The sequence below is a fragment of the Drosophila albomicans genome, chromosome 3 (genome assembly GCF_009650485.2).
Source record: "Drosophila albomicans strain 15112-1751.03 chromosome 3, ASM965048v2, whole genome shotgun sequence".
In the NCBI taxonomy this organism is placed as follows: Eukaryota; Metazoa; Arthropoda; class Insecta; order Diptera; family Drosophilidae; genus Drosophila; species Drosophila albomicans.
In genome coordinates this window covers 49,110,159-49,135,781 of record NC_047629.2, presented here as the reverse complement: position 1 = coordinate 49,135,781, position 25,623 = coordinate 49,110,159, and the positions used below count along the sequence as shown (strand labels likewise).

Below are 25,623 nucleotides of genomic sequence, written 5' to 3'. Positions count from 1 at the left end.
ATATCAATATACCAATTGTATGTGTTGGTATATTTTCGTGCTTTGTGCTATATTAATTTTGTATATTTTAAGAATAATACCGCAATATTTTGCTTTTATTCAAAATGGGTAGTGGGTAGTTCACAGTCGAGCACACTCGATTGAACCTTTCTTACTTGTTTTTCTTTTTCATTTAATTGATATTAAATCTTTTGATGACCTAAATTTATGTTTACTTTAGGCAAACCCAAGGGCATTCTGAAGGGGGGCAAACCCTTGCCCGGCATGGGTCGCGGTCTGATGCCCATTGATCTGAATGCCGAGCTGAAGAATCGCCTGCAACGTTCGACGCATGCTACAGTCTCGAATCTGCGCAAATCGGCGACCACAGCGAACGCGACACGCGATGAGCTGGACAACAGTGCATCGGCGAATCCTCAACGCAACTTGGCGCAAATCTTGCGCAATGTGTCCAAGGAGAATGCCACGCCCCCGTCAGCCAGCGCCCAACATGATGATGCAGTGAGTCTGGTGCGAAATTTGGCCACCTTGGGAGCACCTCGAACTGTGGAAGATTCCACCGGGGGCAACAATTGCGCCTCCGCATCGGAGGGCGAAAGCTCTGGTGGTCGAGAGATCGAAGCCATTATCAAGAACAGCGCTGTGGCCAGGCGACGTCGTCAGCAACAGCAGCAACAACAACAACAGCAGCCAGATGGGTGAGTCTACGTCCACCAAGAACAAGAACAACAACATCTGCAATCCCAATGTGCTGTGCGCTGTGCTCGTTTATTAACCGTTTGCTACTAACCAAACCAAAAAAAAAAACTAGCCAAAAAAAAAAAAAAACCAACACTTGATGTAAGTTGATCCCCCGATCGATCATCACAATACTATATATGTACATATATCTAGACAGACTCGAAGACTGGTTCCACAAAATGTGTGCGTAATAATTTAATAAAAACAAAAACAACTACAATACATTTTTACTACAATGAAAAAAAAAAACAAAAATTTTAGGCTTCGATTTTTGACAACTTTTTTAATTGTGTTTGTCATTTGGCATCATTCGACATCCGTTTTTTAAATGTCTGTTGATAAATAAATGTATTTTCCTAATCGATTCAAACAATTTCAATGCACCCACAAAACAAATAAAACACAAATAGAAAAAACAAAAAGAGTTTCCTAGTTCAAGTGAAACCAATTGAAAGAAGCTATTACTGGCGTCCTGTGCAGCCGCCGCAGCAGTGATTGCAACAACTGCAGCTACAACAACAGCAACTGCAACAGCAACGAGAACAACTGCAACTGCAACTGCAGCAACAACAGCAACTGCTTTGGCACCTGCAACAGCAACAGCAACCACAACAACAACCACAACAACAACAACAACAAAAGCTACCGTATTTTGTTCAACAAAAACTAATGCGATAAATTGAAAATTGAAAAGAAACGAAAGAAAAATATATCAACTAGCACATAAGTTCAATTTGCATTGCTTACTAAAAATAACTGATATATATATATATACAGATATTTGAATATATACATATACATAACAAAAATATATATATATTTTATTGACAAATTTGTTTGAAAAATGAAATGAAAATTATTGCCACATATATTTTTAGGTGACACACCGACAATTTATTTAATTAATTTCAATAATAAAGTTGACAAAAATCCTATGTAAATGTAGTTTATTGTTTTGCTTTCGCTACTAATAGTGATTTAATACTAACAACAGAATATGTGCATGCTCGTTGAAATGCTTACATATTAACTTCAATTCAAAATTGGCGCCTTCTTAATAGTTGCCAGACGGCGCTGCAAACAGAGTGGCAACGTTTACAATGTAAACTTAACAGAGCTGGCGTACAGCAACAAATCGAAACATCGAAATATAACAGGCAGTTTAAATTGACGCGCCAAATATGTCGTATGTGGAAAATATACCAACATACTAGATGTAGTGTAACCAGTCAGCAATAATGGGGCTTGAGTATGTTAGTATCTCTCCTAGGTGCTGAATCAGTTTTTGCTTGTGGTCTCACTCGAAAACAGATGTTTCTTTTTATATGAGTTTAAAAGTGGAATTTATGCAATAATACATAATAATTATACATAACCACTAGTATAATTAAATAAATGTTCATCTTTAAAAAAATAAACTTGCCAAATAATCAGCTGTCGTCTCACATCTGTTCACAACGTCTCTAAGCCAAGCTGTTAATATGCGGCGAATTCACCATAGGCGAAATGAAGCGCTCATAGCCTTAACAGCGATGCAACAGCCTGTAAACTTAACAGCAGTTAGTTTTGCTTTTGCATTCGGGAAGAACGGTTGTGTTTGCGCTGTTTTGCGGTCGATTTGTTTGTGTTTGTTTATTAATTCGCGCGCATTTTGTGCCGGTCGCAAAATTGCAATTGAATTATGCAAATTTAATACTATAGTGTGCGAGTGTGAGTGTGTATGTTTGTGTGTTTATTGTGCGTGATAAAACTAAAGAACTGCAATCCACAAACGACAATTGCAAGCAAGCATTACGATCGGCTTCCAATTTAATTGCATCCAATTGAAAGCGCAAGTGAAAAATGGCAACGAGACGCTGAAGCAAAAAAATAACTGCAAATAAAAAACTCGAAAAAACGTGAGAGGAAGGCGCAGGCTGCAATTGCACTGAGAGCCATAGCAATTAACAAAGCAAAGGTTTGTACCACTGAAAATCATCGTTATGGGTAGTTCTTGTTTTTGTGATTTTTTGTTTTTTCATTTTTATTATATTTCTTATGAGACCGACAGCAACAACAGCAATAGCAACAAAAAGCTGACCAGTTTTGCACAGCTTGTTTCTGTGTTTGTCGCGTCCTCCCTTCTGCGCTGTTGCTGTTGTTGCTTCTTCTTCTTGATTACCTGCTGCAACGAGCTACACAAACATCAGCAGCGGCAGCAACAAAAACAACTACATACAATGTAGGCAAAGACAACAAAAACAACACAACCGAAAAACTGTAAATCGTTCGCGTCTTTTGGCGTTTGCCTTCCATTGAAAAATTTGCTGATTCAGCAGTGGTCAGAGCAGCCGCAGCCGCAGCAGCAGAGACAGCGTAGCGGCAGCGCAGCAGCTACGCTGATTTTGCGTTGTTTCGATATTCTATTTCTCTTGTTGTTTATTTGCACTTGGACATTTGTTGTCGTCTATTGCTTGTTGTTGCTGTAATTATTGTGATGCTTGTTTTAGTCGTTATCGTTGTTGTTGGCGCAGGCTTAAAGGTTTTGCAGTCGCTGGCTTTAAAGTTTGGTAGTCGCTCGGTCTACGTTTGTAATAGAGTAAACACCCTGTAGTTTTCTTTTGTTTTGACAAAGGGGCGTAGCTTTATAATTTTATCAATTGCGAAATTTATGATGTCTTCCGATGCGAAATTTCACTTTCAATATGAACTTTCTGGTATGCGGAACTAAACAATGAAAAGATCCATAAAATGTTCTCAGGAATTGGAGAATTTAATTATTTTATGGTTGTTATTGACTGATTAATATTACGGTACACAACATGTATGATAAGCAGCTGAGTTTAATCTGATTATAGGGTATTTCGTAGCACATATTAATAACTTTTGTTATGGTTGTGCATTTTGACAGCTGTGTGATAAGTATTGCATTTGCTTTGTATGTGTGAAGTGACTTTAGGGTGCTTCTGTTTCAATCGTTGCGATCGTTGGCAACTCTATTTGGCCATTTGGGTCTATTTGTTCACCTGCTTAATTAAGAGGCCCCCCACTTGATGGCTTTTGGGCTCAAGGTCTGCGCGTAGTTTGAAAAACTGGGCCAACATTTGCATAGTCTGATCTGAGATGGTGATAATGATGATGTTGATGAAGATGATGATCGACAGAGTTGCCAGCGCCAATTAATCAATCAAATTGATTCAAATCAAATTCTCATTATACATCTTGTACATTAAAATAAAAATCACTTCAATTGTTATTATTATCGGATTTCGCTTTAGACCGCACTTCTCTTCAGCTAACCCATTAATTGTCCATTTCGTAATACTTTTATACCTGAGATTTTTTTTCTTTTTATATCGCGAATTTATTCCAAGTTTCATGTGCGTGGCTAATGAATGAACAAAAGCAAAACGAATCAACAAAGTAATAGCAACAACAAAAACAAAAAAAAAACCAAAGCAAACCACAGAAATGCCTTTCGTTTTCAATGAATTTGCATAATTTGCTTGTGATCTGTCGGAACTCTTGGATCTGGAATTTCTTATGGCGAGAAATTAGTCGAAAGAAATGAAAGAAACGCACCATAAAAATGTTGTTATTGATTTATGATCGCCTTGCTACTTATAGAGAGTATTAGATAATGCATTGATTTGAAACCGAAACCGAAACTGAAAAGATTGTCCATAAATAGACAGTAAAATGTTTCTTATCTAGACGTAAAATCCCCACTGATAACACTAAAATTCATTCATTGAAGAGAGCAGAGCAATCGCATCCAAGTGCAATTCAAATGCACTCAAAAACACCCACATTTAGACCTAGATTCATAGTCGAGTATTCGGTATCATATAGAAGGCGACATGTCTGCTCACGTCTGCGGGGAAAACGTGAGCTCCAACGCTAATGAGCCAAACCAACACACAAAGAGACAGACAGACAGATAGACAAACCCAAACACAAACACAAATTCAAAATACAAAACAAAGATTATACCGAATAGTGAAAAGTTCTACGGGTTAATCACCTAATGTGAGTTCTACCATACCCATTTATATACTATACGATTATACGATACGACACTTGAGGGAATTGAGCTGCGACGCACCCAGTTAACAATTTTAAATACCCTACACTAGAGATTATACTTTGTAGTCCTCCATATATACTCTGTGTATTTCATGGCATTATCTCGATCGACTCAATATGCAGAAAGTCAACGCAGCCAAGCAGAAAAAGAAAAAAGCAAAGTTATCGAAAGCTTTGCGGTAAATAGGAAAATTACTATGCGATTTTAGATCTGCATGCTAGAAATTGTAAAAGTGAAGTAGCTACCACACATTGAAGTCGCTAGCTTAACAGGTTTGACGGAACAAAGACTATAAATTATCATAAAACTGTATTAAAGTGCATAATTTCCTATTGGCTTTTTATCTATAAACTTCATGTACAACCACTTCACCTTTGTTATTAAGCTTAACCAATTAGAATTTCTTATATGTACTTCCTATTGCTTAGATAGTTGAATTACGATTACACATATTTCTACTTATAATATTAGCATTCGAAGTCATACTTCAACCATAATATTACTGACAAATCCACTTCTTTGCTTGGTACTTCAAGTATTACTCCGATTTTATTTTTCAACGATATTTATAAATTTTTAGTAATTCCATAAATTGGTATGGCCATAAATGAGATCGTGATCATTATATTTTGGCATATACAATATTATACTAATTTGTAGTAATTCGATAAAATTGAGATCGGTAAGCATTATATTTGGGAATATACAATATTACATTATTTTTAGTAAAGTTTAAGATCATAATCATTATATTTGGGTATACACAGTATTATATTAATGTTGAGTAATTCAATAAGTTTGAGATTGTAATCATTATATTGGGATATATGATATACAATACTTTTCTCTACTAATATAATAAAAAAGTAAATAAATAAAATTTGTGTGATAATAAAAAAAGAATTCGGGATTCCTTTGTGATTATTCTTATTATTCATTCTATATTATTTCATTGATATACTATTTCAAGTTCTACTTTTATGGAAACTTATTCTTAATAATCAAATCTAAACATATCAAAGTTGTATTTTAAACACTGAAGGAATCGGGATTGGTTTGTGATTTTTCTATGCAATTATATTTACAAAAACTTTATTCACAGTAGTCGGAATATATTTTTTTCATTGTTAGACTATAACAAGTTCTACTATAATGTAAACTTATACTTTGTTATTTTTACTTTTACTGCTACTCTTTTCCTACAAGAGAGACTGATTTAACCACTTCTACTTTTAGAACTACTTTTACTCTTTTCGTAACCGCAATCATCTTAGTCATACGACTCGACTTTGCACGTTGTGCGTGAGTTCCCTTCTTTTCTTCTTCTTTTCCTTTCCTTATTGGTTATCATTTGCATAATTAATACCTTGGTGAACATATTTCTCCACTGTAAGTGTATTAAGAGTTCGTTGCGTTTGCTGCTCGCATGGATTGGCATTTGTGACCCCGCTTGTCTCGTAATTGAATTGCCCCGACCGAAGCGAGAGAGAGAGGCGATTTCTTTGTATCTTTCTTGCTGCAAGACTGCGACTGATCGCTGCTGGCACAAAGAAGCTTCTCTCAGATGTGAATGCGATGCGATGCGATGTGATGCGATGATGAATTATCAACGCTTTTAGTGCAGCAGTCGCTGCTCATTTGTGAGTTTCGAGATGAACCGAACAATTCCATTAAAGGCGAATGCTTATGGGTTGTGCTCGCTTTCATGTCGAGAGATGCAAATGCAGCACGATGCTCGTTGCACTCTCTCGGATTATGTACACAAAAGGCGAAACTGAGAAAACGTGAAACATTTCGAAGCCAGCGATCCATAAATTATGTTTTCTCCCCCCCTCCTCAAGTCACATGCATTGGGGCATAAAGTTAAGTTCGTTCTGTTCTGGCTGAGATTTCTGGTCAGCTATAAATACATTCATTTATTGGGGAGAAATAACTTTGTCTAGAAACAAATGAAGTTGTTTGCATTACGATTTCCCATTTCGGGTTCTGCCCTGCTCTGTTTTCCTATTCCCATTATTAAGTTGTTCAAAATACGATTACACAATCTTCTTAGGCCATAGTACGTTGACTCTTTTTTTTTTGTCGATGGTTTGTTTGTTATGCTCCACAACTCTTTCTTTTCCTTTGTCTGTTGTTGACTGTTTACCTGTTCACGATTTGCACAGCTGTTTTTGTTGGCATTTAGAGTTTTGTTTCCCGTTTAAAGTGAACTTATTCTATGCTGCAATCCATTACCAAACACATTTACTTTCGAAACTCAATTAACTAGCACTTATTTATAGCCCTACACGAAAAAAACAAACTCTAATCCAATTAGAAGCAGTTGCCTCTCGAAATTCTGAATTTTGTAAGCTTGTCATTTGTTTATTGTTTTTGCAGCTAAACAATTCATGTGAATTGCAAACATGTGCAGGAAATGTTGTTGAAATATCAAATTAGTTTATCAGTAGTGCGCATTTAATTACTTTTAAATGAGAATTAATTGCAAACAGTTGAGTTTGGGTGAACGAATTACGCTCTAAGTGGTTTTAGAGCAACTGCTAAGCACAGCAGCTGGCAGTTTTATAATGGTTTTAGAGCAACTGCTGAGCACGACAGCTTGACAGTTTGAGTAGCACTGCCCTCGATTCGAACGATGTTCTACAGTTGCTGAAGCATTGCATGATCTTGCTGTTTGAGCAGCGTTCGCAAGCGAAAGTGAGGTTTGAGAGGCGCTGACTCGGCCAGACTAGACATTTTGTGAGTCATTGCATCCTTTTATGCCTGCTTATGGGGTTTGACCATAATTTAGTGCTTTGTGGGCAATTTATTCAGCATTTGCTAGACATTTATGGCGTCGTCGTCGTTTTGTGGCCAACAATTTGAGTCATCAGTTGGCTTATTGTAGAGAATGCGGCCCCCCCGAGGCGGAAACAGTTGACACTGACATTGCGAAATGAGTTGCAAATGAGTCTAGTGGCGTCTCGCGTTGTGTCAACAAACTTGCGACACAGGATAATGTTAATTTCGAGTGAAGTCTGAACTAGACTTGTGTCTGTCTGTCTGTCGAAATAAAAATCAGTCAAAATGTTGACAACTCATTAGCAGCACAAGGAATCAGGATAAGAGAGACTCGAGACTCGACTATAGAACCCAGAATCCAGCATCCAAGCTGGCTTTTTGGTACAATGAACTTTTCGGACACAAAATGTTGTTGGCCCCGCCGTCTGGCCAAGAATTATTTAAGCCCAGCTACTTCGTTGCCGCTGCACGTTGTCTGACAACGGCTCATAAATCTGCAGCTGTTCCCAGTTGTGGTGGCAGGAGGGGAGTAGAGTGGGGAGGCGAATCAACTGCTTCAATCCCTCGCAGCGAATGCAAAAGCGTAGAAATATTCCAAAGTTCGCTGTCAGTTTTGCAAGCTCTCTTTGTTGGCTTGGTTCCTTTGTCTTGGCTCCGTCATAGATATCATCATTGGGCATTTATTATTGCAAGGCACTGTCTGCCGCCCTTCCTTCCGCCTTTCGCCTTGCCATCGCGCTATGCTATTGAATTTCCTTTGTGTGTGCGTTGCGTCTTCACTTGATGCAGTATTCAGGCCGTTGGGATTGTGGCATGCCACCGCTGCTTCCTTGTCTTCTGTGTGTGCATGTGGCTTGCAACTTCTGCAACTTCTACAACTGCTTATCATCTCATCTCGAAGCATCGATGCCACTGTCATTCTCTGGGCGTTCTTCTGACAGTCCGAGTGACAAACAATAAATGTTTAGTTGATATATCGATTCTCTCTCTCTTCTAGCCTCTCGATTTCCAACTCTAGCTATCCTAGCATGTTGCTACTGTCGTCTGTCATTCAATCAATTAGACACCTGCTGTTTGCCTTTTGTGTGCTCAGATATTAGCATCGCATCGCATCGCATCGCGTTGCAACGCTTGACATTTACTTTTTATGGCCAAGTTGCAACTCAACTCGGTAGCAAGCACAATGCTCGCCTCAGATCGAAGTTGATTTAGACAGCAGCTTTGTAGCAACTATGGCGATTGGTATGCGATAGAAATGTCAGCAAAAGTTCGCAGAACTGATAGACAGCTGAATAGTTAAGACTTTAATAGAATTTCTGTTGATCTTAGTAAGAATATTCTTTGTCTTTCCCTTTCTCATATTATCTACTTCATTGTAATTTTCTCTACGCGATATTTTATATGTAAACTTAACTATTTTCTACAGTTTGTTTACTTCATTTTGATCTGTTTACACTTTTGCTAGAAGCGGATTGTTTATCATTATTATTTATTGCTTAGAGTTTGTCAACTTCTTTTTAGATCACCAAACATTTCTTTCTACGTATTCAGAATTGTGACGTAGCTCATAATGACATGTATTTTGCTATATAATCACTAAAATGTTACGATTTCTATAGACACTGTGTATAATGTCTGCACATTTTGGTATATACTAAAAAATACTTATTATATATAGCTGAAGAATACATTTCTATAGCATTTCTAAAAAAAAAACAGTGGTTACGCTCTTCCTGCAGTATCTTAAGCATATTTTTGTATTTATAAATACTTCACAATTTAAATAAATATATTTTTTAGTATTTTTTTAACAAGATACAATGATATATATTTCTGTAAATTTCGGTATTTTCACATACCTTTAATATATTATTCGCTGCAGTATATTTTGGTATTTTAATTTACCTATAATATATATTCGCTTTAGTATCTTCAGCACATTTCGGTATTTTAAAATACTTTTAATATATATTTACTTCGGTATATTCAGCATATTTCGGTATTTTAATATACCTTTGATATACCTTCAGCATCTTTTGGTATTTTTAAATACTTCGAGTGTATATTCTCTCTAGCATCACCATATTTCGGTATTTTAAAATACCGTTAATATATTCGCTTCAGTATCTTCATCATTTTGCAGTATTCTAAAATACCTTAACTATGTTATTCACTGCAGTATATTGATCATATTTTGGTATTCTAAAATACTGCGTCTTAAGTCTACTGTTTAATGTTAGAGTGTATTCATCTGCTCAAATAGTTGTTTACTTTTTTTCCACTAATTGCTGATTGCTAGATATCTCAGCACACTCATCACATTTCATAATAACATGCTTTTCACAAGCCATTGTCCATCTCCAGCTATGCAAAGATAGCTACTTTTTAACTATAACAAACTCGTTCTAATGCTCAACTCGAGCATCAACTAGCTTGGTCGATTATTAAACAGATTCGCTGTTGATTTGCTATGATTCTGGGAGATTGCTGATAATAATGACGCCGCTGTGGCTGCCACCCAGGAGGTGAGTTAGTGGACACGCCTCGCAAGAATTACACAGGAAACACAAATTGCCAGCGGGGCGAGAGAAAACGGGGACTAAACACGCCACAAGATTGGATGGATGCTGTATAAACATGAAGAGTGTAACTACGAGTTAACGTAATTGCCTTACATACAAGTATTTGCCTGCCTCACTAGCTTGCTGGCTGGCTGGTTGCAACTTCCTTTGGTGATCAGCATCCCCGTCAGCATAAGAAACTTGTCTGCCTCACATGGTTAATCGATTATTAATGACTTTGTCGCAATTAAGTAACAAACAAAGCTCAAATCGCTTCATCACACACACATACAGAGGCAACCAAACATGGCCAGGAGGCAGCAGCATCAGCAACAAGTAAAAGTTGCCACCAAGGCTAAGAAAGAGGCTGCAAGTTGCAAGTGCTTGGCAAAAGTTATTCCAAAAAAAAAAAACGAAAAGCAAAGAAAAATCCACATGCAAACACACAACACGCCTTAAAATGTGAAAATGCGAATGACCTGAATACACAGACGTGACACACACACATAGATACAGAGACACTGCCACACACGCATTGAAACTGATAGCACGGGGCGCATGCGCAACACGCAGCCAATATGTGGCAAAGGGAGCGGAGGGGCAGGGGGCAACCAAATGCCTTAAAAGGCAACAACGCCGACGATTTCCTTTTCTGCGCATTTCGTTGTTGTTGTTGTTGTTGCTGACAAACTAGTTTTACGTACAGTTTCAGCTTTTGTTTTTTACTTTTTGGGGACATCGACGTCAACGTCGCGACGTTTCAACATTTTGTTGCACTTGCAGCTCCACACACACACACAGCCTAGTAATTTTAATTTATTTATGCAAAGCAGTCAGAGCTGACTTGAAACTCGTATTTATTTACTACGTTTTTTTTTGTGTAGTTGTCGTTTTTTCGCTTTATTAACACAAATTTTTCCAATTCTTTTATTTTTCGGCATTAAAAATGAAAAGTTTTTTGTCTGTGTGTGTCTCTAAACTTGTTTGGCTTCAGGATTTCGCAGACATGTTGCATTTGGGGCATGCGGCAAGGCAAGCGCTCAATGAAGCGCGCAAATTGTGCAATGAAGAAGCCAACACTGCAATCTCTCTTTCATCATCTGAGCTTAGATGCTGACTGCAAATTAGCGTTAAGAATTTTCTCTGCTTGACTGCGATTATGTGCAGCGTTGAGTAATGCCACAATCTAAAGGTGTGTTGGTGTGTGGCAAGGCAATTAACTGCAAATGAGCTGCAAAATGAGTGAACAACGACTGTCAATTAAAAGTGGACAACCTTGAAAAGATTCTTAAAAGCGTCTGCTCATCTAACAAGCTCGCTAAGCAGCTGAAGTGAAAGTCTATTGTGGCTAATAAGCAGCGATTATCAATCACAGTTGGCAGTTGATTGAAGTGGCATTAAGCAGCAGCTGTTATATATAGCATGTGCCGTAAATAATACTGAATTCTTAGAATATATAACACTTAATAATACTCATAATATATGAGACACATTTTATAATAGGGTTTCCCTTTAAAATTGCTCAGAAAGTCATTTACAACTTTTTTGGCAGCACTTTTTATATTAATATACTAAATATACATTTCGGTATATCTTAGTATTTTTATGATAGCGATTAATATTACTAAATATACATTTCAGTATATTTTTGTATTTTTTCGGTATATCCTTTTAATATAATAGAAATATACCAATTTTACAAGTCAGTAAATTTCATAATTTTTTGGTATATTAATTGAATAGAAGATATTAAATATCAAATATACATTTCGGTATATTTCAGTACAAACAAACTCTTTAGCATCTTTTTTAAGCATTGTTATATTAATATACCAAATATAAATTTCAGTATATATCAGTATTTTTTGATTGCGTCTGATCACTATAACTAAATTTACATTTTAGTATTATTCAGTATTTGAATATAATATATTAATATACCAAATTTACATTTCATTTTATTTTAACAAAGATATATTTAGCTTTTTTTTATTTTATTGAGAACTCGTAGCGAATATTGAAGTACACTCGATTATAGCTTTCTTACTTCTTTATAAATTAAAAAAGGCTTCCACTTTGTTATAGCTCGTTTGTTATCCATTTTAAGAGTAAGCTGCACATTTGCTGGCTACACAAACTCATTATTCGATCTAAAAGGGTTTTCACTTCAACGATCGTTTAAGCATTTTTTGATTATCGAAAGTCTTTCTTCACACTCGGTCTTTGTTCTCACTGCAATAACAAATTAATGAATGCGAAGTGCACTTTTTAGTGATTTCCCAATGTGCGCTCAGTTTATGTTTTTATCAGCTTTTGTTGTTATTAGTCACCAGCAGCGCAATCATGAATGCGCAATCAATCGCAGCTCTTATTTTTTGTTGTTTCTTTATAGCAGCTATCTAATTGCATCGGTTAAAGATATAAGAGACACGTTGTAAACACCTTGCAACGTGTTTTTTTTCTCCGTTTCGTTTTCCTTGTTTCTAGGTGCAATTAAGCGGCAAGTGCCACGCCCATAAACCAGACTTGCATTGCAATTGCCGTGACCAATAAAACGCATAGAAATTGACGCAATCGCATACCAAGAATTTAGTTCCACATAAAACTGGGTGCCAGACGGGTTTTGTTGTAGTGTTGAACTGGTCATAAAATGTTGGAGTTGCCACCAAATGCCACTGCCAATTGTGCTAATAAATGAGCGACTTGCTTTGGGGGCAACAGGTGCTGCTCGGCACAGGTTTTTCTTTCCCTTTAACCCAACTGAGATCAGAGCCAAGAGCCGCCAAGGCACATAAAAGGCAAACACTTGAATGCTGTAAAAGGCAAACGTGTTGCAGAGTTGATCTTGATCTCTTCAATTCGATCTTTGTTTATATGGTTTCTGCCTATTTTTCTAGTGACCAAACATGGCAGAATTATAACAAAACATTTTTAGCCATGGCTTCAAGATTGACATCTCGTTAAACAAAAAAAATCCCACTCAAGTTGCTTTCATTGTCAAGGCATCTCGATAATCATGATTAGCAGCGATAATTTCTTAATGCGATTGCGATGGTTGTAGATCATTAATCACAAGCTCTTTTTGTACCAAAGCAGCAGAAGAAATAAAAAAAAACGGAAGAGCCGCAAGCGATATTTCTAATTGACGCCTTGAGCTTTGGTTTGTTTCCCCCCAGCACACATTAATCAACAGAAACCAAGTGCAATTATTATGAGAGAGTATTTTGCCAAGCCATTGACTAAGATATTTCATACGAAACTCAATCTTTTACAAGAGGGTTAAATATTTGGACTTTTGGGGTGACTTTTGAATGCTGCTTTGTTTACTTTGTCTCTGTTTGGGGTTCACTTTTCGCTTTATTTCAGAAACTCCCTTCGATGTGCTTAGCCTTAAAAGTTAAACAACGAGCCAAAAAAGCTCTTGACACGTTGTTTTAGTTTAGCAAGTTTAAAAGCTCCTTAAATTGATCCTCCAAGTTGCCTTGGCTCTCGGTGGTTGCCGGCTCCGGAGTGGTTGTTGGTGGCTCAGTTGTGGTTGTTGTCGTTGTCGTTGTTGTGGTTGTCGATGTGGAGCTGCTCGTGGTTGGAATGGGTTTGGGCAGAATACGTCCATCCAGGCAGCCTTGCAAATAGTTGTAGTTTCTGGCAGTGGACTCGACGTAGCTTCGTTCGGCCTTGTTCACACACTGCTCATGGTGCAAGTCAATGAGGCGATAGCGTTCTTGCAACACGTGCGCAGATTCCGTGGCATTGCCCGAGATGCTGTACGTGGCAATGGTGTTATTAGAACCCTATTGAAGAAGTGTACATTTTGTGAAATGAACCGAATAATAAAGTTTCGACTTACATGACTCGAATGACAATTAAAAGAGTCGAGAGTGCCATTGGTTTTGACACAGCGACTTAATGCGTTGCACACAAGTTCAGCTGACTTTTCGATCATTCGCCGAGTGGGCAAAAAGTCCAAGTCGATGCCACGTCGCGATTCGTGAGCCTTCTGCAGGCAACCACTGTAGGCGCCGCTGTATTGCTCGGCAATCAGATTCGATTCACCAATATAGCCGGCAAAGCAGTTCACCGATGTCTTGGGATCACGTCGTGTCACTCGCGAGTTGAAGAAGAGCTGGGTGAGACCATCCTGGGTGGGCAGACCGATATAAGGCGGCAATGGACGACTGATTGCCTGGGCTGAGATGGCCAAGAGTAGAGCAAAGAATAGACTAATTAGCGACATCTTCAAAGTGGTTACTTGAACGTTTCAAATGCTTTTGGCGCAGTGCGTCTGTCTTGGCCAGCATTTATATGCAGATGGCACCGATCATGCTGCTGATGATGATGCTGATAAGCAACGCTTATCAACTTTGCAAATTTTATAGAAAGATAAATATCGCGAGCAACTTGTTGTTTATTTGAACACATGTTTGATGATGATACGCAACTCTCTTTAAACTCAGCAAATGAAATCTGAATAGAAATGCGAGCTGAGAATACAACTCACATCCACAGGAAGTACACAATAATTGCACTTTTATTCACCATTTATTGCAATGACAAATAATAGATCACTCACTCCGAATAAAGGCAACGATATTTGCCTTCGGATTATAGAGATAAAACTAAAGTTTACGATCGCAGTGCGCAAACATTCAGAGGGAGCTAGAGACCCACTTAATATGTGGGATGACGCCCAATCTGGGCAAATATTGAAACACTGACTCAGTTTGATCTAATTCTCAGTAACTGCAATGCAAAGTCTTTAAAATATTATAAAGGAAATTACAAAAAGCTGTACTTTCCCGTCAAACATAATAAATATCATCACAGATGCGATTTATTAATCACTTTGCTTATCACATTTTATGACATTCATTTTCGGGAAATCCTTAACATTCTTAAAGCGAGCAAATAATGCAGCTTTAAATGTTACAAAGTGAGATAAATATACTTAACTTTTGGATGCTTATAGTTTCTCCGTCTGAAGCAAATATTTAATGTCTGAATTTGTTTACTATACTAAGTAGTAGTAGAAACTTTCGTTGCTTTGCCTTGACTATTTTTAGGCAGTCATGAAAGAACAGTACGTAAATCTTTCACATTTATTGTTATTGCAAATAGAAATGATTTGCGTTGGCTTTGCAGTTAGTCATAAAGGGGTATGTTGTACTCAATAAAAAGTATTAAAGATATTTAGTAGCCCAATAAAATTAGGCTTTTTAATAGGTGTATTAAAGTGTAGAGTCTCTGTTATTAATAAGCAACAACATAGTTTTGAATCTTTTAAAATCGAGCCTAGACTTACTCTTTAATAATTGTCTTGAAAGCTTTCCAGCAACTATTATTAAAATATTAACACTTAAAACTTTTTGCCTACAGCAAAAGTTTGTAACACAGAGAAAAAATCATTCCCGACCCTATAAAGTATATGTTTTCTTGATCAACGTCAACAGCCGAGACGATGTAGCCATGTCCATCATTCTGTCTGTCCGTCCGTCTATATAAACACGTAGATCTCAGTGACTATAAAAGATAGATGTTAATTTTTTTTTTGGCAGCACTTGTTATGTTTGCACGCAGATCAAGTTTATTTCAAATTTAGCCACGCCCACTTATAAATAACAAGTGTAATTTTGAAGAGATCAGAGTCGGGAATTTTGTAGTAGACAATAATTACTATAGAATGTGATTGCGATCGGATAAAAATGTTACACGCTTTTTAAGTATAGCAAATTATTCCGTATAGAAAATTACTCCTCTTGCAATGGGCTCTTATCTACTTTGGTTGACTGGTATATTTGGAATGTAGTACTTTATCGATATATTAAACATAAGGCATGTGTCGGTTAATTTTTAGAATATTTGTGGTATAGTATTAGATCATTATTTTAAGAATAATACCGTATTGTTTTGTTTTTATTCAACATGAGTAGCTGATATACCCAGTACACTCGACTGTAGCTTTCTTTCTTTTTTATTAGGTCGAAAATCGTTTATTTAATTTACAAACTATGCTTACGAACTAGCTATAAATATCACAAGTAATCCCAGGGAAACCACAACCTTTAACTAGATGCTAGTCACATCTCGCGTTCTCTTATTGATAATCAAAATTCGATCTATTTTCTCGGCTTCATTGCCACACACATGCCTGTAGAGGAGCGTAGAATAAAGTTCATCATAGGTTGGAGATCAGGTCCCTTGGGCAACAGCTCATAGTATCTGAGTATTTTGCTAATCAGCGCCTTCATCTCGAGCATGGCAAACTTCTGGCCAATGCAATTCTTTGGACCCGCACTAAAAGGCAAATAAGTGAACGTTTGTCGCTCTTCGTTGTCGTCGAGGAAACGCTCTGGCTTGAACCTGAGCGGATCGGGAAAGTGTCGCGGATCTCGATGGGCAAAGTAGAAGACCAAATAGATGCTGGTGTTCGCTGGTATTGTCTGATCGCCAATCTGCAGATCTTTGCTGGTGTATCGGCCAATCGCTGGCACTGGCGGATACAAACGCATCGTCTCCTTGATCACACACTCCAGATACTTGAGCTGTTGCAATTGTGCCTGAGTCACCGGCTTTGTTCGATCGTTGCCCAACACCTGCTGCAACTCGGCATAGAGCTTGGCCTGCACAGAGGGATGCCGGGCGATGGAGTAGAGAGCATGCGAGACGCCACTGCTGGTGGTATCGTCGCCCTCGAACATGAACGTATCGACCTCCTCGCGTATGTCGGCATCGCTCAGCGGGCTGCCTTCGATGGAGGCTTGCAACAGAATGTCCAGCAGTGCCATCTGCGATTTGCTGCCAATCTCTGCATCCCCCAGACCTGAAATAGAAATAGAGTTGGCAAATGTAGTTCAAACTGTTGTTGCTTGGTTTCCGCAATGTGAGCTCAGCTTACTCAATGGCCGGTAGCTGCCGTCGGTGAGAGCACGCTCCACGGTCGAACGTCGCTCGCGGATGACCTTGTCGGTGAAGTCGTGCATGATGCGTATATCGCTCACCAACTTGCGGTGCAGCAACGGGGCGGTCAAGCGGAAGAGCCACTCGTAGCGCTGCGAGAACTTCAGCATGCGGTCCGGCTGAATGTAGACAACGCTGATAGAGACAGAGAGAGAGGGAAGCAAGTTAAGCCAAGTTAGGCAAGCAAAGAAAGTTACAGTCGAGTGCAAAACGACTTTGTATGCGAATATAGTATTGCATAATTAGAGACTAGTAATAGGAATTGACAAAATTAGAAATTAAATTAATTTAAATCTCATTATACAAACGTAATTCAATTAACGACTATTAACGACTATAACGACTCCGTACCGAAAGACTAGTTATAGAAATTAATTAAATTTCAATTTCAATTAATATAAATTTCATTAGACAAACGCACTTAAACTTCCATACTTAAAGACTAGTTATAGAAATTGATAAAATAACGTTGAAATGAATACAAACTTCTTTAGATAAGCGCCATTAAGTGTACGAATATAATTGTTATAGAAATAAATTAAATAATATTTAAATGAATTCAAAGTTTCTTGCTAATCGCTATGAAATTTATGAATATATCAAATATTTAAATGAATTTGAAGTTCATTAGATTGCCGCTTAATGTTAATCCCCAATTATCAATTATTATCATATTCTAAAACCTATCTCAACTATTTATTTGATATTTTCAAGTTAAACAACTTGCTCAACTATACTGAAATTACTTCAAAATTCATGAGTCAATCGCTCTGATGTTTTAGAAGGCAGTCAGTAAATATTTACTAATCTGGATCCACAATTTCAAGTAGTATAACATTCTAAACAGTGCAATTTGTGTCTGCCTCTAAATATTATAATCATATTTGCAGCAATTTGTTCAAATCTTACTTTTATTACTTAGATCTTTATTACCCCATTGCTCTGTAATTTGTAGAAATCACTTAGTGAACATTTATCAATAGGTATTCCACATTTAAAGATGAATTCTATTCTAAAAAATTCTATTATTATATATTTCATACTCTAAGTGTTGCGTGCAAATCAAAGTAACTTGCTATTAAATTTGTAGAAATCACGCAGTAAATTTTTTTCTAATGTGTGTGGCCAATTAAAAGATTTATCCTAAAAATACGCTTGAAAATAGATTATAACACTTTCTTAAGCAATGTATTCCCTGCATAGAAGTATGCTCGCCGAATTTTGTAGCTTTATCTTTGCTAATCTCAGAGATCTACGCATTCGAGTAAGCGGACAGACAGACAGACAAAGTAGACAGACATTGTTGCTCTTTATATAGATTGCAATAAGCTTGAACTTGTATGGAATGTAATAAATGTTGTGCGCTGCACTCGACTGACTAATAACTGTATGCAGTTGTTAAATAGCTCAACCAGCTGACCTTGTACCCCTGTTTTTTACAACACCTTGGAGTCTAAAGTTTAGACTCCACACAAAATGCGACGTAGAAAGAAAGTTCTTACCTTTTGAGTGCTTTGATGTAGGGAAAGTCTGGATCGCTCTGAGCATTCACTTGCACACCCATTGCAGTCTCTGCATTGAATTGGGAAAGTCAGACAAATGATATCATTAAGTGTAAGTCTTTTGCAATCTCTGTAATCTCTCACCTGTGATAACATCGAGCGCAGCGAGTGACACATATTTCAACATGTCCACAACATGCTCACCATCCGCAAAAGGTTGCAGCTTCTCAACGAGAACTCCGCTCTGTTTATCCATAATCTCGATGTAGTGTTCGAGGATCTTAAAGTGAAAGGCATTGGTGAAGATCTTGCGACGCGTGTGCCACTTTCGGCCCACACTCAAGAGGAGGCCATCGCTGAGAAAGGGACGCAGGAATTGATACAGTTGTCCCTTCTCCAGCAACGTGGTGCTGCTGAGTATGGCCTCAAAGTGCTGTAGATCCATGGTGTAGACCAGCGATTCATTTAAGATCCACATGCGAAAAGTTTTGCCATATTTTGCAAAACAAGCGTCGACATAGTCGATGAGATCTAGGAGGAGGAAGGAAGATAATGATATATTGCTGGAGATGGAAAATCGAAACTTACTCTCCGCTCCTAGATGCAACGCCTCAAGGCCGCAGCCCAGCACAGGCAACGAGGTGGGACCCGTAATGCCTGATTTCGCTAGTGCCGCATAGCTGTGACGCTTGCGTGCAAAGTCCCAGATCAGTAGCAAGATCACAGCGCCAACTAGCAAGGTCAGCCACATGTTGTGCTGCGTTGTTGTGGAGGCAACTCAACTCGTCAGTGTTTAGTTTTATTTTCGCGTTGTTGACGCCGTCGCGTTTGTTGATCAACTGCGCTATCAGCAACGTTTGGGGACGCTGGTCAGCTAAAAGCTACAGTTGAGCGCATTTTAAGTTTTTGTTTTCTGATATTTAGAATTAATATCAACTGAAACTGGTTTTTTGTTTTGCTATGTAGTTGCCTATTTTATACAGTAATAATGTGTTGTCTCGTACAATTTTAGTTGAGTGTTGCAACTTTTGTCGCTTCAATTGCCAGCCGATTAAACGCGATTCGCATTCAACACTCTCAGTATCAAATTCAATGATTAAAACCTCGCTCAATTTTGAATTCGTTTTGAGTTGTTTTTCGTTTTGTGTTTTGTGCCTCGCTGTGATTACAAATGTGTGAGTGAGGAGTGGCATTTAATTAGACGCCACTGTAGTTTATAGGTTTACTTATATTATATGTTCTTGAACTAATTTTCAATTCTAATGAGTCACAATGTATGCAATTGATTTTGTAAAATTCATTCACTTTTCTACTCGTGCCCCAACTCATTAATATTTAAAGTGCAATGAACCCAGTTTATTTATTGATTTTTGTAGAAAAGAAATTGTGACAGTCACCTTTATTCCACGTGTAGAAATTTGTTTGGAAATCTATTTTCGCTTTGTCCTTGACTTATAATAGCTTCGTATATTTCGATGCATTTAATTTCTGTCTTAGTGCCTCACACCATTGTGTACAATATTTTCTTGTAGAGAGACTTTATTCTCTACTTTATTGCGTGCTCAGAGTAAAACGTTCTATTCTATTTAAGTGCATTCTCTGAGTTATCCAAGTCTATGCAATTAAGCAAAGCTGTTATTATGGATTTTATTGATGTTTTTATGACTTTAAAACGAACACTAATTTCTTCCTGACTAACAACAAATATTTCTGGGATATTTTGAGTATTTTTTAGTTGCTTAAAGTTCCCCATTTAAAAGACATAAAATAAAATGTAATTGGCATTCAAATACTTTTAATGAGTTGCCTTAAACTACCTCACAATACTTGTTAATAAAATGAGCAGTAAAAATTATAAACTCCGACTCTTCAATATAATGCTTGTTGCTTATTCTTATTTTTAAAACAAGTCAGAAACCTATAGTCGAGTGTGCTCGACTGAGAGATACATGCTATTCATTTTGAATAAAAGCAAAACAGTGTGGCATTCTAAAAATATCCCAAGTATTATACTGCATAAATACTAAAATATATCGAATATCATATTTAGTATATCGTTAAAGTACTACATTAGAAATATACCATAGAGGTCAGAATATACCAGAAAATATACCACTGTCGGTCTAAGCTTCTTTTCTTCTTCTGTTTCTGTTTCCTGCTGGCACAAAGATATAATACCCTTCTACTCTATAAATATTAGGTATAACTCTTGCTTTAGCACTATTCATTTGACACTCTGTCTTAACTCAGACTATGTTTGTCACTTAAGATTTTACATTTTATAAAATGTAATTGGTTTTGAAAAACATTTAATGAGGTGCTTAAACTACCTCAAAATACTGTGTTAATAAAAAGAGAACCGGGTATAAATGAGAAACTGCGTCTCTTCAAAACTCAGCTAACTACATATTCTTATTTCGAGAAAATAAACTATCCATTTGACACTCTCTTAGCTCAGACTATGTTTGCCACTCCTAAAGATCTTTTAGCATAATCAAGAGCTCTTGTTATGTCAGCTCTTCTTTATGTGTCTGATGACAGTTGAAGCTTCCACAGAATGCACAAAGACTGTGCTCTCTGTTCGCAGTTCAAGTTCAAGATCACAAAGACAACAATTAAGCACGAGTTGCAGGCTTATGCGCTAGACTAAATCCCAAAGGAGATGGTCAGATGGAGTTGGAGATGGAGTTGAAGTTGGAGATGGAGATGGCAGTGCAAACAGGAAACAGTGGCAAACAACTAGCAGCGGACAAACATTGATTCAAGCAGCAGTTGCAGCACTTGTCGACGCCACAAGGGAGCGAGAGAGAGATAGAGAGGGAGGCGGTAACAGGGGAATAGAGCGAACAGTGAAACAGCTGTGACAAATGTAGCAAGCACAGTTGAATGGACTGAGAACTGAGACGAAGTCAGCGACGCAGACGGAAATGTTTCAAGTCAACAGTTCTTGTTGTTGTAGTTTGTTGGCATTGCCATTGTAGTTGCTGTTGAGCTACCTCGTTGAACTTGGCGTAGAGTTCATTGGGAGTCGCAATTGGAGCTGAGTTGTCAACGTTCTAAGGGGAACACACTCGCTACTTTACTTGGCGGTCAATTAAGTCGCTCGACATGAGGAACATGACGTAGCGTGTGGGCAAAAACAAGTTATCAAATTGTCAAAAAAAAAGTAAAAAAGAAGTCCACCAGATGGATGACAAAACGGTAAATGGAAGCGTCACATGAGGGAAGCCATCAGACCAAATGAAATGCGTTGACTCATGATTTTCCCACCAAAAAAAAGTAAAAGAAAACAAAGCAAAGCAAAGCGGAAGATTTCTTACGTGTTTCGTTTTTTTTTTTTGGGATCTAACGTCTGATGGTTAATTATGCGGGCTCCGCTTGATTCATGGCGTGGCTCGGTTGGGTTAATAATCAATAAAAAAAAAAAAACAAAACGTTGCCCCACCCACTCGGAACTCGAAATCGTTTGGAGTCGAGACTGAACGAAATAACACGCCAGGCACGTATCCATCAACGATATCCCTGACTCAAAAACCCCTTCAAAAATGTATTTGCAATCCATACGAAAAACCGCATCGAACTCAGAGACCTCCCCCTGACAATGAAATTTGCATTGCAACGAAAAAGCTGCTGCAGTCATCCAACTGAGACGTACTCATAGTATTTCCCTTCATCCCAAACACTCTCTCTTTCTCTCTTTAGTTCACTCAACTTGTCTGGGAGGCTGCAAAGTTAACCCAAACTTTTGCCCAAAAAAGGGAAAAACGCATGTTTCCTGCTTCCGACTGCTGTTTGTTGCTTCTTCTTGCCACTCTGCAGTCTCATCCTCCCCTCCCACTTCTTCCGCGCATTTCTAATGCCAGCGACAACAACAAACAAAGGCGAGAGAGTTTGTTTTGACGCTTTGCGTTTGCGTTTCGTTTTTCGGTTACTTTGGCAACCGGCAAAAACGGTAGCAAAAACATGTCTGGGCCAAACAGGCGATGGGTGGCATTTTATCAATGTGTTTGTGTGTGTGTGAGATGAGCTGGGGAAGTGTGGGGGTCATCAGCTTGTGACAGGGGTTGCTGCAGCACGTGCTGACAACACTGCGCCTGTCTGCAACATTGTCAGAGCAGCTGACAGCTGTTCGCTGGTTGCCAAAGCCGAAGCTAGCAATGTTGCCTAGCTAGAAATGTTGCTGTCAACAAGCTAAGGGAAATGTTGCGAGGACTTTGCGAGTTAGGGAAAATGTTGCAATGCATGTTGGGAATATTGTAGCTAAGGGAAATGTTGACAGCTATGATAGCAATATTGTTATAAAGCGAAATGTTGCTGAGAATGAGAATTCTATTGCCGACAATATATGTCTTTACTAATATGTAATTAATTACAATATGTGATTTGGAAAAAAAATTATAAACAAAAAATTTGAATAGTAGCTGCTGTTGTACATTGTTGATTATAGGACATTTCTGTGATAGATGTTGCTAAGCAAACTTGAATTTGTCTTTAAGACATACAAGTTAATGTTGAAATGCTGAAATGAGTTTAAGTTGAATGTTGAATGATTTTAAGGCAAATCAGTAGTAATTTATAGGATATTAGCTGAATTCTATTATGTTTTTCTGGCAGATGTTGCTAAGCATGATTCTAAGACAAAGAAAATATGATGCTGGATATGTAATTAAGCAATTCTTAAGCAATGATCTACTGAATACGTTTTTGAATAAATCAACAAGCAATCAATAAATCAATTGAATAGTAGCAATGACATATAGCATTGATGTTGCTAACTATGGTCGTGATGTTGCTAAGCTTCACATCTTCCCAGCAATTTTCTAAGCATTTTCTAATCAAATATTAATAACAAGTTGCAGTTTTAATTACCAGTTTTCAACTTTACAAACAACACATTCATAGCATTCTCTAATGTATGTCATTCTTAGTAACTCTTAATCTTTCTCTTTTCCACTGTTGTCTTTACTTCACTTTTGTCTCGCTCAAAAACGCCCCTCAGTATTGATATATTTATGTATATCTCCAGCTCTGTGCTTACATCATCAGCTCCAACAACTAATTGCCCTACACAAAGCCAGAAAGACAGACAGACTCGAGACACAGACACACTCACTCTACACAGAGTTAAACCTTGAACTTGGTATGAATATTTCGACCACAATACTCGCGCAATTAAATAACAGTTTGCGCCAAAAAAAAAAACAAAAAATTGTTAATAAACTGAAAAGGCAAAACGTGCACAAAGCAAAAAATACAAGTTGGTACTACGAGAGTATTACGGAGAAGGTCAGTCTAATGAAATGTTGAATGCGCAGACAATTTTGAACAGCCAGAAAAACAAAAGCGAATTGTCTGACTTTTAGAGGGAGGAGGAAGAGTGAAAATGGGCGATCGCGTTGACGTTGTAATTTTGCATGATTACGAACAAAGAGTTTTCTAGCCTGGGGTTGGGTTAAACTAGGGGGCGATAGAAACTAAGGAGACGAAGGGGAGCTAATGGTTTTTCACAAATGAAATGTAGCGTGGGAAATTGTTGGGCAGCGATCTTCAACTTCAACTTTACTGTATCGCAGCTGTTATCTGAGTGATCTCAGTTAGGTTAGATGTCTTTGCTCTGGCATTGTATTGAGATCTTCATCGCACTGCAAAAATCTCTTGTCTCCCCCTCCCTACATCTCCCCCTCTTCTGGTGTCGTGAGTAATTGTCACTTCAGTGGCAAGTCGAGTGTCATTTGGGCAACTCCAAAAGACGAAAAACTGTTGTGATTGCACTTGAGTTTTTTGTGTTTTTTTTTTTTGCGAATCTTTTGCCACATTTTTGGCATCAAATTGCACAAGTTTTTTTCTTCTACTCATAGGGTAGAAGGGTGTTATAACTTTGTGATTTTAGCAAATATACTTGCTAGTATTTTTAGTATATTGTAGTATTTTGTTCAGTATATTAATTTGGTATATTTTTGAAGAATAATACCACTTTTTTGTTTTCATTGAAAAGGCAATCTCCCAATCGGGCACACTCTACTGTAGATTTCCTACTTATTTAGTACATTTTGGTATTTTATCAGTATATTAATTTGATATATTTTAAGATTAAGGCCGCAATGTTTGCACACAATCACATTCGAGCACACTCGACTGTACATTTCTTACTTATTTATCATATTTTAGTATTTTTCAGTATACTAATGTAGCATATTTTTGGATTTTTGGTATTTTTATTCAAAATATGTAACGTGTATTCTACAGTCGTACAGTGTACTCGACTTATTTAGTATATTTTAGTATTTTCAGTATAATATTTCAGTATATTTTAAGAATAATACCGCATTGTTTGGTTTTGGGTATCTCACAGTCGAGCACACCTGACTTTAGCTTTTTTACTTGTTGATGATGAGCCGTCTGAAACATATAAACATTCCTGTCGAATTTACCTGAGCTGTTATACGATCAGTTTCAGTTTCAGATTTTATTTTTGCGGTTTTGTTTATGATATGTGTATTATCTATTCAAAAAGTATGAAGCTTTTATTTGCTTAACCTTAACCCGATGCAGTTGTCTATAACCTTCTACAATGGGCAAGTTGTCAGGGTCTCGCGTTACTTGCAATTTCAATTTGAAATCGGTTTCACACCTCCGATCGATGCGACGTGGGCGACTCGTTTACGCTGATATTTGTGGCAGGTTGCTGTCGACTTGTGGCATGTTGAACGCTCATTAGGTTGCTAATGCTGCTGTTGCTGCTGCTACTGATGCGATGTCTCTATCGCATGCAATTATTTATGCCGCGCCAAATAGTTTATAACTCAGTTTATGACTTAAAACAATTCACATTTTGTTATATCATTAAATCAGCAGAAAAAAAAACGCTGCCGCATTTTCATTAGAGTCAAAGCCGATCGCGTGTTCAGCGAAAACTTTTAATTACAACGCAAAATGTGCATAATTCAATTACAAAATACCAAAGCTTCCCCCTCTCTAGAGAGGGGGGATGGGGAGGGGGAGCAAATGATGCAATTTA

General features: G+C 37.6%; 3 protein-coding genes across 14 annotated transcripts in view; 1 reads left to right on the top strand and 2 right to left on the bottom strand.

The window, feature by feature from the left end:
• The window catches only part of LOC117570607 (supervillin), a 172,472-nt gene that overhangs the window by 123,733 nt on the left and 23,116 nt on the right, over positions 1-25,623 (top strand). For 9 of the 12 annotated variants that reach the window (XM_052004677.1, XM_052004675.1, XM_052004678.1 and 6 more), the window contains one exon: positions 221-698. In XM_052004677.1, coding sequence (XP_051860637.1) covers positions 221-698 — 478 coding nt within the window. The other 3 variants (XM_034252356.2, XM_034252364.2, XM_034252366.2) reach the window with 3 other exon arrangements.
• Positions 13,437-14,431, bottom strand: LOC117572022 (uncharacterized). The gene is made up of 2 exons (XM_034254571.2): positions 13,997-14,431; positions 13,437-13,940 (listed from the first exon to the last, which is right to left on the bottom strand). The coding sequence occupies exons 1-2, from the start codon at positions 14,381-14,383 to the stop codon at positions 13,584-13,586; spliced, it is 744 nt and encodes a 247-aa protein (XP_034110462.1). The 5' UTR covers positions 14,384-14,431; the 3' UTR covers positions 13,437-13,583.
• Positions 16,263-19,444, bottom strand: LOC117570610 (probable cytochrome P450 4d20). Its single transcript, XM_034252368.2, has 5 exons — positions 19,194-19,444; positions 18,750-19,136; positions 18,606-18,675; positions 17,042-17,238; positions 16,263-16,966 (listed from the first exon to the last, which is right to left on the bottom strand). The coding sequence occupies exons 1-5, from the start codon at positions 19,354-19,356 to the stop codon at positions 16,263-16,265; spliced, it is 1,521 nt and encodes a 506-aa protein (XP_034108259.1). The 5' UTR covers positions 19,357-19,444.

Coding starts and splice junctions, on each gene's coding strand:
- LOC117570610 (XM_034252368.2), bottom strand. CDS start 19,356: ATGTGGCTGACCTTGCTAGTTGGCGCTGTGATCTTGCTACTGATCTGG. Junction 18,676..18,749: donor TGCGCTCGATGTTATCACAG/GTGAGAGATTAC, acceptor AATTCAATGCAG/AGACTGCAATGGGTGTGCAA. Junction 17,239..18,605: donor TACATCAAAGCACTCAAAAG/GTAAGAACTTTC, acceptor TGTCTCTATCAG/CGTTGTCTACATTCAGCCGG.
- LOC117572022 (XM_034254571.2), bottom strand. CDS start 14,383: ATGTCGCTAATTAGTCTATTCTTTGCTCTACTCTTGGCCATCTCAGCC. Junction 13,941..13,996: donor TTAATTGTCATTCGAGTCAT/GTAAGTCGAAAC, acceptor CTTCTTCAATAG/GGTTCTAATAACACCATTGC.